This window comes from Salmo salar, chromosome 05 (genome assembly GCF_965601325.2).
Source record: "Salmo salar chromosome 05, fSalSal1, whole genome shotgun sequence".
Lineage (NCBI taxonomy): Eukaryota > Metazoa > Chordata > Actinopteri > Salmoniformes > Salmonidae > Salmo > Salmo salar.
In genome coordinates this window covers 32,806,403-32,826,130 of record NC_138295.1, presented here as the reverse complement: position 1 = coordinate 32,826,130, position 19,728 = coordinate 32,806,403, and the positions used below count along the sequence as shown (strand labels likewise).

The 19,728-nt window shown below is 43.9% G+C and overlaps 1 protein-coding gene across 1 annotated transcript; it reads left to right on the top strand.

Annotated features, from left to right (window-relative positions):
* The first annotated feature begins 9,455 nt into the window (after positions 1-9,455).
* LOC106604657 (uncharacterized) lies at positions 9,456-12,877 on the top strand. The gene is made up of 5 exons (XM_045718085.2): positions 9,456-9,782; positions 10,618-11,477; positions 11,592-11,706; positions 11,795-11,946; positions 12,201-12,877. Exons 1-5 carry the CDS (start codon positions 9,654-9,656, stop codon positions 12,559-12,561), a joined length of 1,617 nt encoding a protein of 538 aa, XP_045574041.2. The 5' UTR covers positions 9,456-9,653; the 3' UTR covers positions 12,562-12,877.
* The last annotated feature ends 6,851 nt before the right edge of the window (positions 12,878-19,728 follow it).

The following is a 19,728-nucleotide window of genomic DNA, read 5'->3' as shown; positions in this document are numbered from 1 at the left end:
CTCCCACGAACACTAACCCAAACAATTACCCATATATAGGACTCTCAATCAGAGGCAACTAGAAAGCACCTGCCTCCAATTGAGAGTCCAACCCCCCATTAACCTAAACATAGAAATACAACAAACCCGAAAGAACATAGAAATACCAAAACAGAACATAGACCAAAACCCCGGAAATAATACATCAAACGCCCTACTACATAAAACACCACCCCGAACCACATAAAACAAATACCCTCTGCCACGTCCTGACCAAACTACAATAACAAATAACCTTTATACTGGTCAGGACGTGACAGTACCCCCCCCCCCCCCCCCCCTAAAGGTGCAGACCCCGGATGCACCTCACAAAAAAACAAAACAACAACAACAACAAAAATCCCCCTAAACTAAAGGGAGGAAGGGAGGGTGGCTGCCGTCACCGACAGCACTTGTGCTACACCCCCCCTCCCCAACCCACCTATACAGATGGTGGTTCAGGCTCCGGCCTACTGTCCTCCAGAATGCAGACAGACTTAATCCGTTTCGGGCCGTAGGCAGACTCCCCTCGTTCCGGATCATAGGCAGACCTCTTCCATTCCACACTGTCGGCAGACTCATTAGAAACACAGTTACTTATATTTAGTTCTGGATCATTAATAGACTTACTCAGTTCCGGGTTGCTGCTAGACTCCTTTGGTTCCGGGTCATAGGCAGACTCACCCGGTTCTGGGTCACAGGCAGACTCCTTCGGTTCCGGGTCACAGGCAGACCCTCTAGGTTCCGGGTCACAGGCAGACCCCCTCGGTTCCGGGTCACAGGCAGACCCCCTCGGTTCCGGGTCGACGGGCCACTCTGGCAGCTTCGGGCAGGCGGGCCACTCTGGCAGATCCGGCGCGGCGGGCTACTCTGGCAGATCCGGCGCGGCGGGCCACTCTGGCAGATCCGGCGCGGCGGGCCACTCTGGCAGATCCGGCGCGGTGGGCCACTCTGGCAGATCCGGCGCGGCGGGTCACTCTGGCTGATCCGGCGCGGCGGGCCACTCTGGCAACTCCTGACTGGACACTGTTGCCGGATACTCTGGACTGCACATTACTGCCGAACTCTCGAGGCTGGGCTGACGCACTGGAAGCCTGATGCGTGGTGCTGGTACTGGAGGTATCAGCCTGGGGACACGCACCTCGGGGCTAGTGCGGGGAGCGGGAACAGGCCAAGTTGGACTGGGTTGACGCACTGGAAGCCTGGTGCGTGGTGCTGGTACTGGACGTGCCAGACTGGGGACACGCACCTCAGGGCTAGTGCGGGGAGCGGGAACAGGACGAGTCGGACTGGGCTGACGCACTGGAAGCCTGGTGCGTGGTGCTGGTACTGGACGTGCCAGACTGGGGACACGCACCTCATGGCCAGTGCGGGGAGCGAGAACAGGACGAGTCGGACTGGGCTGACGCACTGGAAGCCTGGTGCGTGGTGCTGGTACTGGACGTGCCAGACTGGGGTTTCGCACTTCCTAGTCCGCACGAAAGACAGGAACTGGAAACACCGGGCCATGGAGGCGCACAGGCGGTCTTGATCTCACCTCCTGCACAACCCGTCCTGGCTGGATGGAACTAGTAGCCCTGTACGAGCGGGGTGCTAGTACAGGGCGAACTGGGCTGTGCAGGGGCCTGATGGTTGCCGTGCGTAGAGCGGGCGTAGGGTAGCCTGGTCCTAGGAGGCGCACCGGTGACCAGACGCGCTGCGCAGGCATCCTCCTACCAGGCTGGATGCCCACTCTAGCACGGCATCTGCGAGGGGCTGGAATAACTCGCACTGGACTGTGCGTGCGTATGGGCGAGATTCTGCGCACTTCAGCAAAACAAGGCGCCCTCCACTCCATACGGTCCTCCATATAAACACGGGGAGCTGGCTTAGGGCTCACCCTTGGCCCAGCCAAACTACCCGTGTGCCCCCCCAAAAAAATTATTGGGGGTGCCTCTCGTGCTTCAACGCCAGTCGTGTTCCTCGCTAGCGTTCCCGGTCTTCGCTCCATTTTCTCCATGGGCCCTCCCCGGCCATAATCTGTTCCCATGTCCATTTCTCCCGTTGGTCCAACTTAATTTCCCCTTGCTCCTCAAAGTCCACCTGTTGCTCATTCCTCCGCTGCTTGGTCCGTTTGTGGTGGGAGATTCTGTCACGGTTGTCATCTGGAATGGAGGACCAAAACGCAGCAGGAATGTGGATGCTCATCTTGATGTTTATTTTAAAATAAAGTGAACACCAAAATAACAAACAACGAAGAACTCATGAACAACAAAACAGTCTTGTAAGGCTCACACAGGCAAAACAAGAAACAATCTCCCACGAACACTAACCCAAACAATTACCCATATATAGGACTCTCAATCAGAGGCAACTAGAAAGCACCTGCCTCCAATTGAGAGTCCAACCCCCCATTAACCTAAACATAGAAATACAACAAACCCGAAAGAACATAGAAATACCAAAACATAGAACATAGACCAAAACCCCGGAAATAATAAATAAAACGCCCTACTACATAAAACACCACCCCGAACCACATAAAACAAATACCCTCTGCCACGTCCTGACCAAACTACAATAACAAATAACCTTTATACTGGTCAGGACGTGACACAGAGTTCTTCTGTGGAGATGGGAGAACCTTCCAGAAGGACAACCATCTCTGCAGCACTCCACCAATCAGGCCGTTATGGTAGAGTGGACAGATGGAAGACACTCCTCAGTAATAGGCAAATGACAGCCCGCTTTGAGTTTGCCAAAAGGCACCTGAAGGACTCAGACTCTGGTCTGACGAAACCAAGATTGTACTCTTTGGCCTGAATGCCATGCGTCACGTATGGAGGAAACCTGGCACCATCCCTACGGTGAAGCATGGTGGTGGCAGCATTATGCTGCTTGGATGTCCCGTGTGGCTCAGTTGGAAGAGCATGGTGTTTGCAACGCCAGGGTTGTGGGTTTGATTCCCACGGGGGACCAGTACGGAGATAAAATTTATGAAATGTATGCATTCACTACTGTAAGTCATTCTGGATAAGAGTGTCTGCTAAATGATTAAAATGTAAATGTAAAATGTTTTTCAGCGATAGGGACTGGGAGACTAGTCAGGATTGAGGGAAAGATAAACAGAGCAAAGTACAGAGAGATCCTTGATGAAAACCTGTTCCAGAGCGCTCAGTACCTCAGACTGGGGCGATGGTTTACCTTCCAACAGGACAACGACCCTAAGCACACAGCCAGACAATGCAGAATTGGCTTCGGGACAAGTCTCTGAATGTCCTTGAGTTGCCCAGCCAGAGCCCAAACTTGAACCCGATCAAACATCTCTGGAGAGACCTGAAAATAGATTTGCAGCGAAGCTCCCCATCCAACCTGACAGAGCTTGAGAGGATCTGCAGAGAAGAATGAGAGAAACTCCATATATACAGGTGCACCAGTCTTGTAGCGTCATACACAAGAAGACTCAAGGCTTTAATCGCTGCCAATGGTGCTTCAACAAAGTAGTGAGTAAAGGGTCTGAATACTTACGAAAATGTCAAATTTCAGTCTTTTAAAAAAATAAATAAATGTGCAAACATTTAAAAAAAAATCTGTGTTTGCTTTGTCATTATGGGGTAAAGTGTGCAGATTGATGAGGGGGAAAAAATGATTTAATGCATTTTAGAATAAGGCTGTGACATAACAAAATATGGAAAAAGTCAGGGGCTCTGAATACTTTCCGAATGCACTGTATGTTTTTTAAAAAGGCAGTTAATGAGGCTGAATTAACTGTTTCGCTGCCAGACAAGGTTCAGCTGATTGCCAGGTGTAGCGGTGGTAAGGATTTGACTCCATGGTGCTGAAAAAAAAGCTCTGTTGTTGGGACAGCTTTATGTAGGCCCTAACAGTTTGTGGGCACCGTTTGTCAATGTTACAGTGCAATTAATGTGTTATTTAGTGTTGTGTTGTGTAGTGGCTTTGCTGGCATGCATACCACATCACCCAAATCCAGACAGCTGATGTTCTGATAGAGCTGCAAAATCTGGATCCCTCCAAATCAGCTGGGCTAGACAATCTGGGCCCTCTCTTCCTAAAATTATCTGCCACCATTGTTGAAACCCCTATTACTAGTCTGTTCAAACTTTCTTTTGACTCGTCTGAGATTCCTAAAGATTGGAAAGCAGCCACGGTCATCCCCCACTTCAAAGGGGGAGACACTCTAGACCCAAACTGTTACAGACCTATATCCATCCTGCCCTGTCTTTCTAAAGTCTTCGAAAGCCAAGTGAACAAACAGATCACGACCATTTCGAATCCCAACATACCTTCTCCGCTATGCAATCTGGTTTCCGAGCTGGTCACGGGTGCACCTCAGCCACGCTCAAGGTCCTAAACGATATCATAACCGCCATCGATAAAAGACAGTACTGTGCAGCAGTCTTCATCGACTTGGCCAAGGCTTTCGACTCTGTCAATCACAGTATTCTTATCGGCAGACTAAACAGCCTTGGTTTCTCAAATGACTGCCTCGCCTGGTTCACAAACTACTTCTCAGATAGAGTTCAGTGTGTCAAATCGGAGGGCCTGTTGTCCCGACCTCTGGCAGTCTCTATGGGGGTGCCACAGGGTTCAATTCTCAGGCCGAATCTTTTCTCTGTATATATCAATGATGTCGCTCTTGCTGTGGGTGATTCTTCCTCTACGAAGACGACACCATTCTGTATACATCTGGCCCTTCTTTGGACACCGTGTTAACAAACGAGCTTCAATGCCATACAACACTCCTTCCGTGGACTCTTAACTGCTCTTAAATGCTAGTAAATAGAAATGCATGCTCTTCAACCGATCGCTGCCTGTACCCGCCCGTCCGACTAACATCACTACTCTGGACAGTTCTGACTTAGAATATGTGGACAACTATAAATACCCAGGTGTCTGGTTAGACTGTAAACTCTCCTTCCAGACTCATATTAATCATCTCCAATCCAAAATTAAATCTAGAATCGGCTTCCTATTTTGTAAGAAAGCCTCCTTCACTCATGCTGCCAAGCATACACTCGTAAAACTGACTATCCTACCGATCCTTGACTTCGGCGATGTCATTTACAAAATAGCCTCCAACACTCTACTCAGCAAATTGGATGCCATCCGTTTTGTCACCAAAGCCCCATACACTACCCACCACTGTATGCTCTCATTGGCTGGTCCTCGCTACATATTCACCAGGTTTCCTCCAGACGTGACACTTGACATTCAGGCCAAAGTGTTCAATCTTGGTTTCGTCAGACCAGAGTCTGAGTCCTTCAGGTCATCTATAAGTTTCTGCTAGGTAAAGCTCCGCCTTATCTCAGCTCACTGGTCACCATAGCAACACCCACCCGTAGCACACGCTCCAGCAGGTATATTTCACTAGTCATCCCCAAAGCCAACACCCCTTTGGCCGCCTTTCTTTCCAGTTCTCTTCCGCCAATGACTGGAACGAATTGCAAAAATCACTGAAGTTGGAGACTTATATCTCCCTCACTAACTTTAAGCATCAGCTGTCAGAGCAGCTTACCGATCGCTGCAGCTGTACACAGCCCATCTGTAAATAGCCCATCCAACTATCTACCTCATCCCCACATTTATTTTTGTTTTTCTGCTCTTTTGCACACCAGTATTTCTACCAGTATTTCTGCACATCTATCACTCCAGTGTTAATTTGCTCAATTGTAATTACTTCACGACTATGGCCTATTTATTGCCTTACCTCCTTACTTCATTTGCACACACTGTATACAGATTTGTCTATTGTGTTATTGACTGCACGTTTGTTTATCCCATGTGTAACTCTGTGTTGTTGTTTTTGTCACACTGCTTTGCATTATCTTTGCCAGGTCGCAGTTGTAAATGAGAACTTGTTTGCCCCACCATGATTTACATGCTAAAATTGCCACTGAATAAGACTAGATGATAATACTGACTAGCGAGTGGAAGCATACCTCAATAAAACTTGAATAACTTTAATTATGAAGTTCATATTAATGCAACAGGATTTGCATGTTGCTTGCTCATCCCCCTTTGTTTTGGCAATCTTTTTTAAGCCCATGACGTAACATTAGCTAACTAGTTAGATAACTATGGATATTTAGCTTGCTAGCTTATGGACTTTTAGCTGGTTAATGTCTTTTAGCTATCTAGCTAACGTTAGCTAAGTTAAAGCTGCTATATGTAACCTTTTGGGCAACCTGACCAAATTCACATAGAAATGTGTGTTATAGATCTGTCATTCTCATTTAAAGCAAGTCTAAGAGCGGTAGATCATTTCTATCTGCACAAATCAGATCCAGAGTGTGTGATGATTCCACAACAGTGACAGAGATAATACACTGTAAAATTAAGTAACTGCTTCCACAGGCTTTTATTTGTTTACTCAACTTTTCGGACAAAGTGTTACCTGAATTTCACAATTTTAGTTTGGCCAACTTACCTCCAACATGAGAAAATGGAGGCAAAAAGGCTGTCAACTTGAAATTATGTGTTTGCTCAAATTGTCTCATATGTTTATTCAACTACAAATTACAATTTTGGCAATTTACCGCCAAAAAAGGCTGTGGAACTAGTTACACACACACACACAGTGCTTTTAACCTACAATGTTTTCAAAGTACATATTTCACACACGTTGACATGATTACATTGTGCATGTTCATTTATACAGTAATTAGTAGTCAACATGTCCTCACTTGGGATTTAAACTCACAACCTCTTGGTTCACAGCATTCCAATCTTGATGAGATCTGTATTTAAAACATTTACTCAGTGGTGTAAAGTCACAAAGAATAAATATTTTAAAGTATTACTTAATAAGTAAATCATTTTGTCGGGTATCTGTAGCCTACTTTAATTTATATATTTTTGTCAACTTTTACTCCACTACATTCCTAAAGAAAATATGTACTCCCTGTCACAAAATCCTTCGTTGTGTTGCAGGGAAGACCAAAATGCAGCGGAGTTGTGGATACTCATATTTTAATTAACAAAAAAAGAGTAAAGCATCCACTTGACAAAACAATAAATGATAACCACGACCCTAAACATGTTTTGCAGGCTCACCAACGCAGTGCAAAAACAACTACCCACAAAACCAAGTGACAAACATACTCCTACATATATGACTCCCAATCAGGAACAACGATCCCCAGCTGTTCCTGATCAGGAGTCACAAGACCAACACAGAACAATCACACACACAAGACTGCCACGTCCTGACCCCAAAACTACTACAACAGCTCCATCTGCTGGTCAGGACGTGACACTCCCATACATTTTCCCTGACACCCAAAAGTACTAGTTACATTTCGAAGGCTCAGGCAGGACAGCAATATGGTACAATTCACAGACCTGTCAATATAACACATTGTCATCCCTACTGCCTCTGATCTGGCGGACTTACTAAACACACATGCTGCGTTTATAAATAATGCCTGAGTGTTGGAGTGTGCCCCTGGCTGTCCGTAAATTAAAAAAACAAGACAATTGTGCCATCTGGTTTGCTTGATATAAGGAATTTGATGTATAGCATTTACTTTTACTTCCTACTTTTACTCAAGTATAATTGAGAACTTTTTCCTCCACTGTACTTAAGTAAATTTAAAACCAGATACTTTTAGACTTTTACTCAAATAGTATTTTACTGGGTGACTTTCACTTTTACTTGAGTCATTTTCTATTAAGGTATCTTTACTTTTACTCTACTTTTTCCAACACTGCGTTTACGTTTGACACTTTAGTCCTTTAGCAGGTGCTCTTATCCAGAGCAACTTACAGTTAGTGCCTAGTGGTTAGAGCATTGGGCCAGTTACCGAAAGGTTGCTGGATCGAATCCCTGAGCTGACAAGGTAAAAATCTGTCTTTCTGCCCCTGAACAAGGCAGATAACTCACTGTTCCCTGGTAGGCCGTCATTGTAAATAAGAATTTGTTCTTAACTGACTTGCCTAGTTAAATAAAGGTTAAATAAATAAAAACATCTTATGATAGCTAGGTGAGACAACCACATATTAAATATACAGGAAACGAACATTCCATTTAGGCCAAACAATGAATATATATCATTTTGCCTGAAAACTATTTTACTTCACTAAAATGTACCTAAAATCTATAAATTAAAACATCTGAGAAAAGGAATATTTTACACATACATGAAGGTACCTATATATATATTTTTTTTCACCTTTATTTAACCAGGTAGGCCAGTTGAGAACAAGTTCTCATTTACAACTGCGACCTATAAGCAATCATTTCTGATGAAAAACAACAAAACAAAAAATCATCAGGAAGTGGATCTTCGAGCAAGGCAATAACCACAATCACTAATCAAAATCCACAAAGAAATGGTTAACCATAAAATCAACATTTTCCAATGGCCATCTTAGTCTCCGGACTTGAACCCCATTGAAAACCTGTGGTTTGAATTGAAGAGGTCAGTCCATGAGCGCAGACGAAGGATATCAAAGATCTGGAAAGATTCTGCATGGAGGAATGGTCTAAGATCCCTCCCAACGTGTTCTCCAATCTCATAATTTGTTGGGGTGTGTTGTTACCCTCGCAAGGACAGAGTGCTGAAGTAATACTTTTGACCCTTATCTTTTTTAGATTTTTCTCTGAGCAATTGTATTAGTATAAAATAATATAATTTTCTATTTGATTATGAACCCCACTGTATATCGGTACGAATCTGGTTGGACATTACAGGACATTAGCATTCTGCTATGAAGAAGAGAGAGAGAGAGAGAGAGAGAGAGAGAGAGTATATTCACACCTACTGATTCACTGGTCGCTGCAGTTTATTAACACTGTATTGAGAGCCAGAAAAACAGAAAGAGAGAGAGGTGTTAAGACAAACAGAACAGACAGAAGTAGACACTGACTTAATAGCTTTTATCAACATCAAAGATTCACTGCACGTGTATGTGGAAGTGTTGGTCTCTGTATGTCTTGGACTCCATGTATGTGTGTGGAACTTTGAACTGTATTGATTGTTACTATTTCTGTTAACTCTAATATCTGAATGACTGCATTTACTTTGAGATTAAATAGGCCATTAGGGTCATTGGGATCAGGGTAAGAATTCAATTTAATTTGAGTAGATTCCCAAGTATGCAAATCTGTTTGCTAGGGCTTGACTTGAGAGTATAATATGAGTGTGTCTCTGTGTATGTGTGTGTGTGTGTGAGTGTTTGTGTGTGTGTGTGTCTGTCTGTCTATGTATATGTGTATTTGCACACACGTATACATGTGTGTACTTATGCATGTTTGTGTGTGTATGTATCTGTGTACCCATGGTTTCCAGAGCAGATGCAGCTGTCCTGGCTGTTGGACTGTACCGATGTCACTAGCTCTATTTCTGGAACCTGTGTTGTTCTAAAGGTCAGATAAAGTGACTTGGAATCCTAGTGAAGGCTGGAGGGGTGCAGGGGGCACTCACTAACCACATACCAGAGAGCACTGACAGAGAGATATAGACAGACAGAGACACAGACGTAAAGAGAAAGAGAGCAAAAGAGAGAGCAAGAGAGATTTCTGCCTAGAACTTTGAGGCTACACTGATTGATGGAACGGACGTTGAATGAACATAGATATTGAATGATCAGGAGCAATTCAATAACCTTGGAAAGGAAGAGTCTGATTTGACTTTATGTTTCAGAAGAAGTTGGACAAACAGACAAAGGAAGTCCACCAAACCATGGACAATGTATCACTCCACCAGGAGGATTCTGGGAACGATGCAAGAGCCAACCAGATGGAGGACAACAACAATAATCAGGTGTGTGTGTTGATGAAGGAAACATACCCAAAAACAGATATAGACAACCCCAAGACAATATGCATACAGAGACAAACCTCGACCACCTACGGACAAAGAAATACACACTTTTTTCAAGAAACAAAAACACATACAACATGAGCCATGTAGCTTCACCATGAGGTGGCTGAGTAGTTAGATGTATTTACGATGTGGTCCAATGTCATATTTGGAGCGAAGATAGTGGGAGGGGTTGGTGGTGGTCATGGCTGGGCAACACCTGTTCCTGTGCCAAATTCTGGCACAGGAATGTTGCTGCCTTTCTCTCGCTCTCAACACACACACACACACACACACACACGTACATGTGTGTCCATCCTATTTCCACTGATGAGTCACTACCCTGAAACATGACCAGGAGTGACACCTGGGACAGTTCCTCAAGTGCACTTACCTAACATAAATCCAACATACTGTATAATCTGCGACGTTATACATCTTAAAAGTAGGTTGAACATAAAAACAACATAAACATGTAATAGGTTTCAGTTGTAACTTGTTAAAGTCATGAAACATTATGATAAACATGTGTGTAATATTGCAGCCATAAACAACTCTGCACTGCCGGGGGCATGTGTTGTGGGCACCAAAGTTACTATGGGGATTCCCTGGAGTGAAGCAGACTAATTTCCTATTTTGGTACTTAACTATGCATAATGTCACTTTACATAGTCTCTCCCCTCAACAACTGATTTAAAATCAGTTCTCTGACAACAGTTACGTCCTATAACCCTAACCAAAACTACCTCAAGTGCTCAGAATCGCCAATTGTAATCTTATCTGGTTTGTCTCTCAGACAGAGAGAGAAGCTCCAGTCCAGGAGTGTGACCCCCCGAAGAGAGAGCACCTGGCGGAGGACACAGTGGGAGGTCATGGGGTCAAGTCAGGAGCTAATAGGGCGAAAACTCCAGAACAGGCAACAGGGGCTAGCATTGGAAACATAGAGGAGTCTCAGCCAGTAACCAACACCAATGAGGTTAATGGTGAAGAGACTTGTAAGGGTGAGGAAGGGCCGTGTCATGGTGCAGACACCGGAGAAACAGAAGACCCCAAATTGGTGAACGGAGAGGGGGAGATAGAGATGGAGGAGCACAAGAATAGGAAGGGACAAGAGGTGGTCAAGAATGGAGAGATTGAGAAAAAGAAAGAGGAGCTGAAAGAGGACAAAGAGAAGGGGGGAGAAAACAATGCCAGGAAAGAGGGGAAGGGGGGAAAAATAGAAAAGAGAAAAGGAGATGAAGAGAAGAGGAAAGACAGAAAAATAAAGGCAGGGAAGGGAGAGGCAGGGAAGGGAGTGGCAGGGAAAGGAGAGGGAGAGGGAGGGAAGGGAGAGGCAGGGAAGGGAGTGGCAGGGAAAGGAGAGGGAGAGGGAGGGAAGGGAGAGGCAGGTAAGGGAGAGGCAGAGGGAGGGAAGGCACCAGAGAACAAGAGCAAACCAGTAAAAGAAAAGGAAGGGGCAGGAGGAGGAAAGGTTAAAGAGAAAAGCAAGGAGGTGGAGAAGCAAGGGAAGACCAAAAGAAAGAGTGGCTTGAATCCCACCGCCTCTACTCCATCCTCTGCAGCGCCCTCTGTGGCCCGACCCCGGAACTCTGCCCGCTCTGCCCGGATGTCCAGAAAAAATGACATCATAGCAAAGTTCCAGCAAAATGCACCTGAGTAAGTTATGACATGTATAATGTGTTCCAATGTGTATAATTAAATATAGAATCTGTATTAATATAACAACATGTTAATGGGGAGAGTTGTATTTGTCTTTTGACTTATTTTAAGGACACCCGTTGTCTGCAACTTCAAACTTCAGAGATCATCTATGGCTGTGGCAAGTGGGGCATCAATCAAACAGAAAGTGCTTTCATGGTGTGCCAACAAAACACGCAACTATGAGGTGAGGGGATGGTCATGGTCATGCACAAGAGACATAAGAAGTGACATCTGGGGAACCATAACCCTGCTTGCCACCCTCTCTTTCCCAGGGCGTTTCCATAGAGAACTTCTCATCTTCATGGTGTGATGGGCTGGCGTTCTGTGCACTCATCCATCGCTTCTTCCCAGATGCTTTTGACTTCTCAGCCCTGAACGCATCTGAGAGAGAGAAGAACTTCACCCTGGCCTTCAACACAGCAGAGTACGAAGCTGTGTGTGTGTGTGTTTGTGTCTGAGTGTGTGTGTTGTAAAGTAATCATTCTCTCTCTCTCTCTCTCTCTCTCTCTCTCTCTCTCTCTCTCTCTCTCTCTCTCTCTCTCTCTCTCTCTCTCTCTCTCTCCTCTCTCTCTCTCTCTCTCTCTCTCTCTCTCTCTCTCTCTCTCTCTCTCTCTCTCTCTCTCTCTCTCTCTCCTCTCTCTCTCTCTCTCTCTCTCTCTCTCTCTCTCTCTCTCTCAGGACCATGGCTGACTGCTACCCCCTGTTGGAGGTTGGTGATATGCTTCTGATGGGGAACAGACCAGATCCTATGTGTGTGTTCACCTACGTCCAGGCCCTCTGTCATCACCTCTCCAAAATAGAGATGGAGAAGAAGGACAAGGAGAAGAAGGACACAGCAGAGGAAAAGAAGAGTGAAAAGATGACCGACGGAGAGGTAGAAACCACTACAGAGAAGAAAGAGGAGGAGAGCGTGGGAGGGGAGAACAAAGGAAAAGATGGGAAAGAGAAAGAAAGCGAGGCGAGCTCAGCGGTGGAGGGAGAGAAAGAGAAAGAGAGAGAGGAAAGAGAAGTTGCAGTGTTAGTTGAAGCGCAGGCTTAAGCTAATGCTAAAGATACATTGAAAAGACCAAAGGAGAGACATTCAGAGAGATTAAGAAAGACTTAAGCTACATCATGAAGAAGAGTCTTACAGTGTTCAACGCGAGTGTGTGTGTAGCGTATATGAGCATCATTTCTTAAAGAGTGACACATTACTACTGTGTATTCAAAAGCTGGCTTTGTGAAGGTTTGGAATTATGCTCAGATTCCAACAACGTGTGTCAATTGTAACCTGTTGTGATATTTTAAACATTATTTAACATGCTGTGTTTTGGAACTTTGTGCAGAGGAACATTAAATGTCAACATGTATTATAATGTATTCTTTTGATTTATTCTTCAGACAGACCACCCATGTATACTACCGTTCAAAAGTTTGGGGTCACTTAGAAATGTCCTTGTTTTTGAAAGAAAAGCAAATTTTTTGTACATTAAAATAACATCAAATTGATCAGTAATACAGTGTAGACATTGTTAATGTTGTAAATGACTATCGTAGCTGGAAACGCCTTATTTGTATTGAATATCTACACAGGCGTACAGAGGCCCATTATCAGCAACCATCATTCCTGTGTTCAAATGGCACGTTGTGTTAGCTAATCCAAGTTTATCATTTTAAAAGGCTAATTGATCATTAGAAAACCCTTTTGCAATTATGTTAGCACAGCTGAAAACTGTTGTTCTGATTAAATAAGCAATACAACTGGCCTTCTTTAGACTAGTTGAGTATCTGGAGTATTAGCATTTGTGGGTTTGATTACAGGCTCAGAATGGCCAGAAACAAAGTCCTTTCTTCTGAAACTCAGTCTATTCTTGTTCTGAGAAATGAAGGCTATTCCATGCGAGAAATTGCCAAGAAACTGAAGATCTCGTACAACGCTGTGTACTACTCCCTTCACAGAACAGCGCAAACTGTCTCTAACCAGAATAGAAAGAGGAGTGGGAGGCCCTGGTGCACAACTTAGCATGAGGACAAGTACATTAGAGTGTCTAGTTTGAGAAACAGATGCCTCACAAGTCCTCAACTGGCAGCTTCATTAAATAGTACTCGCAAAACACCAGTCTCAACGTCAACAGTGAAGAGGCGACTCTGGGATGCTGGCCTTCTAGGCAGAGTTCCTCTGTCCAGTGTCTGTGTTCTTTTGCCCATCTTAATCTTTTATTTTTATTGGCCAGTTTGAGATATGGCTTTTTCTTTGCAACTCTTTGCAAGCTATGGATCTTTTCATTGAGACCACACTACTGTAAATAGCCAATAGGCACACTTGATATTGCGCGCCCAGAGGAGAATCAGAGATGAGGGGTGGCATCGGGCGCACATCGATATATAGCCTAATAAGTAACTTACATAAAACACTGAGAAATATATAAATTCAATCAATTATGAATTACATTAATTCTATTGTGTAGTTTCTGTGTCTTTATGTTTTATGTGCCGTCTTTTTAAGCACATGACCAAATGAATTTCCCTCTGGTGGGATAATAATGTTGATCTGAATCTGAATGACCCTCTAGATAAAAAAAAAAACTCCCCTTGATTGAAATTGAACAAGCATGACCTTCCCCCATTTTCCTCCAGGTAGCCATCCTTTAAAGTTCGATCCTTCCCTAATATGGTGACAACAATGTAGATTGTGTTGAGCTTAGCAGTTATGGTATGAAGGTTTGGCTTGGATAGTTTTTTTTAGAAAGGGTCACAGACAGCTGTTGTGTTGTGCACTGAAGTCCACAAGCAAAAGGAAAAGGTGAGAGGAGGAGAGCACGTAGATGCGAGAAGGACGCGAGAAGGAATCGATTCTGTTGCAAACATTTCTTAAACAGAAGCAAATGTAACGAAATGGGGATGGACCTACCTCAATTTGTCCAATAGAAACTCTCGTTCCTTTTTTCAACTGTGTGGACTAATGATCACACCCAGATAAGCTAGATGCAGGCAAGAGTCTGCAAGACTCCAATTTGTCTCTCGACCTGTAGGCTTTGTAGGCTAGGTTGTAGCAACCTCATGATGCATATAGAGCAACTTCGATTATCATGTAATTGCCTAAACCTATCGATGTTACATTGAGAAGGGTGAATGGAATATGAATGACAGTCATCCAATATGCTGGGGTCGAAAAACGTTGGCTCAAGCTCCCGTTTGGTGTCTCCGTGGTGCCCAGGGTTGACCAACGGAAGCAGCACGAATTACTGTCTTGCTCAAGGGGATTGAACCCATCGTTGATGACATCCTGATGGTAGGCTGCGGTGACACTGACGAAGAACCAGAACACGACCACGATGTGAAGCTTCTGGCACTCCAGTCACATTGGAGGTGATGCATGCTCCCGCCAAGCACGCAAAACATTATACTGGCCAAACATGCAGGCAGAAATGAAAGACTTTGTCAGCAGCTGTACCACATGCGATGAGCAGGCGCATGAACAGCAAAATTGTCACATCCTGACCAGTAAAGCTGTCATTTTGTTATTGTTGTTAGGTCAGGACGTGGCAGGGGTGTGTTTGTTTTGTGTGTTTCGGGGTTTTATGTATGTTCTATATTTTCTATTTCTATATTCCTATCTATGTTGTGTATTTCTTTGTGTTGGCCTGGTATGGCTCTCAATCAGGGACAGCTGTACATCGTTGCCGCTGATTGGGAGCCATACTTAGGTAGCCCTTTTTCCACCTGTCTTTTGTGGGAAGTTGTTTTTGCATTGCTGTGTGTTAGCCTGCAAAACTGTCTAGCTGTCGTTCATTTTCTTGTTTTTGTTCAAGTGTTCAATAAAAGTAAAAAATGAGCACTCAACCCGCTGCGCCTTGGTCCATTCACTACGACGGCCGTTACAAAAATGAAACCATGATGTTGCAAGAATTACCCACAAGGCCCTTGCAGATCGTCAGCATGGTTATTCAGTCACAGACAAAAGTACGATCTTCTCATCGTTGATCACTACTCTGACTTTTGGGAGATTGAACTGCTCCCTGACTTGTCTGCAGAGACAGTCATAAAGCGCTGCAAGGCACAGTTCGCAAGGCAAGGTCAGCCTGGCAAGGTCATCACGGACAATGGCAGACAACTCATTGCACAGTTCAAGCGTTTCACCTCTGAATGGGAGTTTGACCTCCTTTCCAAAGCTCCCATTGGCAAATGTCAAGGCAGAGTCAGCTGTCAAGGTTGTAAAAAAACTGTTACGCAAGGCCTTGCATAACGGACACGACCCCTGGAAAGCCATCTTACAGTGGAGGAACACACCCCGAAAACTTGGACAGCAGCGCAACGCCTTCTGTTGAGACATCTTCTACGACCGGGCTGCTTGAGACCTACCAGAGCTGGAGGTGGGTGAGACAAGGATGAAACCCACTGCCGGGCGACCACACTGGATTTTGGAGAAATCTACAGAAAGACATAATGTTCTTACCTGGTTGATGTCAGTGGTTCTCTCTATCGCTGCAACCGGGTGGATCTGTAAGTAGCAGAGCAGACACCAAACCAGAACAACACGCCATACACTCACTCGGAAGCGCCGGATCACAGTCCAGGCCTAAGGGGAAGGGGCGCAAATACTGAAAATGTGACTTGAGCAGGAGTGAAGTCACTGTCTGTAAGATTGAAGACCCACATCATACAGAGTCCTATTGTTTATTAAATCATATTTTGGCACAGCAAAAATGTAAAAAATATAAAAACGTTGAGGTTATTAGCATAGCCCCTTTTACACCCCTGTCTTACCCCTACTAGCTAACCACTAGCAGCCTTGAAATACATAACTTATTAGCAGTTCAGCACATCAGAATTTCTCGTACTGTTACACAAAATCAAGATAAACCTTTATCATCATAGTAGATATTGAACATCTATAAGGGTCTTTCTATAAATAATTGGGCCAATGATTGACATTGGGATCAAAATTCCAAAATGGTTTGAAAGAAAAATAGAAAAGATTTTTATGCAGTTCCACATGTGTACTAAACTAGAGGAATAAAAGGGAATATATGCAAATTGGCCCATAACTCCACCTATACAACAACATAGGCTTAGGACTATACATCCTTTAAGCAGGGTTCATAAAGACATTGACAAGTCAAATTCAAGGACTTTCAGGGACTATTTCAAGCACTCAATTGTAATTTTGAAGGAACACAATATAATACAATTGTATAGTTTCTATAATTGTACATATAGGACCTACTATAGAACCCCTCTCCCCCAAAAAAGTGTAAAAGAAAAAGTAGGCCATTATCATTTTAAGAATAATGCATTTGTTAGGCCTTGATATAAAAATGATTATTACATTCTGAAATATGTGAGAATAATGTGGACATTGCCTGACTAAATACATTGGATGCATGGCAATGTTTCTGTAGCCTTTGTGGCAGACGCAGGCACAGATAAATCAACCATGAATAGCGGTAGCATTAATCTCACCATCATTGTTTTTACAATGAGAAAGTGACTAAAAACCAGGTTCCTTTTTTAATGGAAGGATTTGTATGGAAAGCCAAGCGGAAGCCAACATTAAATGGATACTTATGTAAATAAGGTATTTTACATTTTTTTTAAATAAATGTGCAAACATTTCTAAAAACCTGTTTTCGCTTTGTGATTATGGGGTATTGTGTGTAGATTGCTGGGGATTATTTTTGATTTAACCCATTTAAGAATAAGGCTAGAACGTAACAAAGAGTGGAAAAAGTCAAGGGGTCTGAATATTTTCCGAAGGCACTGTGGTATATGTTTGTGCGTCAGATATTACCTACGCTACCATCGACGACTGTCGGTGAGCAGACGAGGTGAGGCTGGAGGTGAGGTCTTTGCCAGAGCCCATGGACATTAAATGCATCTAAGAAGCAGAAAATAAGCAACAAATAATGTAAGTTTACATATGTTATGTTTCACAATTGGGTTTTCAAATGTATCAAAGTAATGAAGTGGGTTACCTTCTGTATTTGGACCAATGATGAGCCTGTGAAAGCTGTTGTCGCTGACAGGTGAAGGTTGCTGGCCGGATACTCGCCAACATGTGGCTGACTGATCCATTCATAGGAACGCTCACAGCGAGGGCATGTCTGCACGAATCTGATGACGGCCCCCTTCCTGGTCTTCTCTATGCTGCATGTTCGGCTGAAAACTGGACATCTCTTGAACAACTGCAGCGGCAATCTTATGAGGTGGTGTTGACTGGGAGGGCCTGTGACAGGGTGATATAATAGACAGCCAAGTGGTAAATTGTATTTTGTTCTATAGAAAAGACCAAGCCTTTTGCTAACGCACTTCACAACCAAAATACATCTACTAGCTGTATCTGGTTGGCTGGGGAATTAGCCTTCTATTTTATCAAGCCGGGTATTTTTTTTTATAAAACTTTTCACATAACACAATGTGCCTGTTGTTGTTGATGAAGCCATCTGTGTCATCAGGGCAGTAACTACGGCCACTATCAGAGACCTCATGTTGTTTTCATTAGAATCGAGCTTGACTAGAGGTGTCACAAGGGAGTCACAAGCTGTGAAAATAGCAAGTGAACAGTGAATTAAATTATTTTGGGAGGTTGCTAAACCATTACAATCACATTGCTGGACATGTTATGATACCCACTTTTGCTCCTTCTGGTAGGTCCCAGCATCCGTTCATGACCAGAGCATCAGTCTGGCACCCAACTGTGCAGTTTGATTAACAGAAAAACAGGATCAATGATTGTCATCATCCCTCAATTATAAACATAATGTAACTCGAGAAATAACATAATCTCATTTGTAAACTAATTCTATGCTTTACAGACTGACTGCCTCCAGATTTTATTAGATTCAGTGACGTAGTTACACTATGCAACTAACGGTGACGTGTTTTGATATGGCCCTGGGTTGGTTTGAGTGTGTTGCTGCTAGTTAGTACACTGTTGTAGTCAGACATGAGTTAGCTTGTACCACCATAGCTGCATCCAATATTTATTTGTGCCCTAGACATGGGTGGCACCTTGGAGGCTAATGTGACTGTTTCGTCTAAATTACACAAATTTAGTGGCATGGAAATACGATGACAATGCTAAAGTAGGCCAATAATTTGTAGGAAACAATTTACTTTAGAGAGATGGCAATGTTGCCATGACTGTTACTAGCAAAGTTAGTCAAAAATAGCTATCAATGCTATTGTTACTTCCTCACATCTCTAGTAACACATTATACTCAATATTATGTTACTTTATCTCTAGTAGCCCATTATACATTTGTGTTACATCATCAATTCCTCCTCTACACCAGTGTTCTATTCATACTGGGGTTTGAAGATTCACTCTAGTGTTCTATTTAAAAGCATATTCAGGAATAGTAATTTCTCCTTTCATATCTCCACATATCAAATCAAATCAAATCAAATGTATTTATATAGCCCTTCTTACATCAGTTGATATCTCAAAGTGCTGTACAGAAACAGAAACCCAGCCTAAAACCCCAAACAGCAAGCAATGCAGGCATAGAAGCACGGTGGCTAGGAAAAACTCTCTAGAAAGGCCAAAACCTAGGAAGAAACCTAGAGAGGAACCAGGCTATGAGGGGTGGCCAGTCCTCTTCTGGCTGTGCTGGGTGGAGATTATAACAGAACACGGCCAAGATGTTCAAATGTTCATAAATAACCAGCATGGTCAAATAATAATAATCACAGTAGTTGTCGAGGGTGCAACAGGTCAGCACCTCAGGAGTAAATGTCAGTTGGCTTTTCATAGCCGATCATTGAGAGTATCTCTACCGCTCCTGCTGTCTCTAGAGAGTTGAAAACAGCAGGTCTGGGACAGGTAGCACGTCTGGTGAACAGGTCAGGGTTCCATAGCCGCAGGCAGAACAGTTGAAACTGGAGCAGCAGCACGGCCAGGTGGACTGGGGACAGCAAGGAGTCATCATGCCAGGTAGTCCTGAGGCCTGGTCCTAGGGCTTAGGTCCTCCGAGAGAGAGAAAGAAAGAAAGAGAGAATTAGAGAGAGCATACTTAAATTCACACAGGACACCGGATAAGACAGGAGAAATACTCCAGATATAACAGACTGACCCTAGCCCCCCGACACATAAACTACTGCAGCATAAATACTGGAGGCTGAGACAGGAGGGGTCAGTAGACACTGTGGCCCCATCCGATGATACCCTCGGACAGGGCCAAACAAGCAGGATATAACCCCACCCACTTTGCCAAAGCACAGCCCC

Excerpts from the sequence above, each read along its gene's own strand:
- LOC106604657 (XM_045718085.2), top strand. The coding sequence starts at position 9,654 with ATGTTTCAGAAGAAGTTGGACAAACAGACAAAGGAAGTCCACCAAACC. Across the intron at positions 11,707-11,794 it reads ACAAAACACGCAACTATGAG|GGCGTTTCCATAGAGAACTT; the intron begins GTGAGGGGATGG and ends TCTCTTTCCCAG. Across the intron at positions 11,947-12,200 it reads CTGGCCTTCAACACAGCAGA|GACCATGGCTGACTGCTACC; the intron begins GTACGAAGCTGT and ends TCTCTCTCTCAG.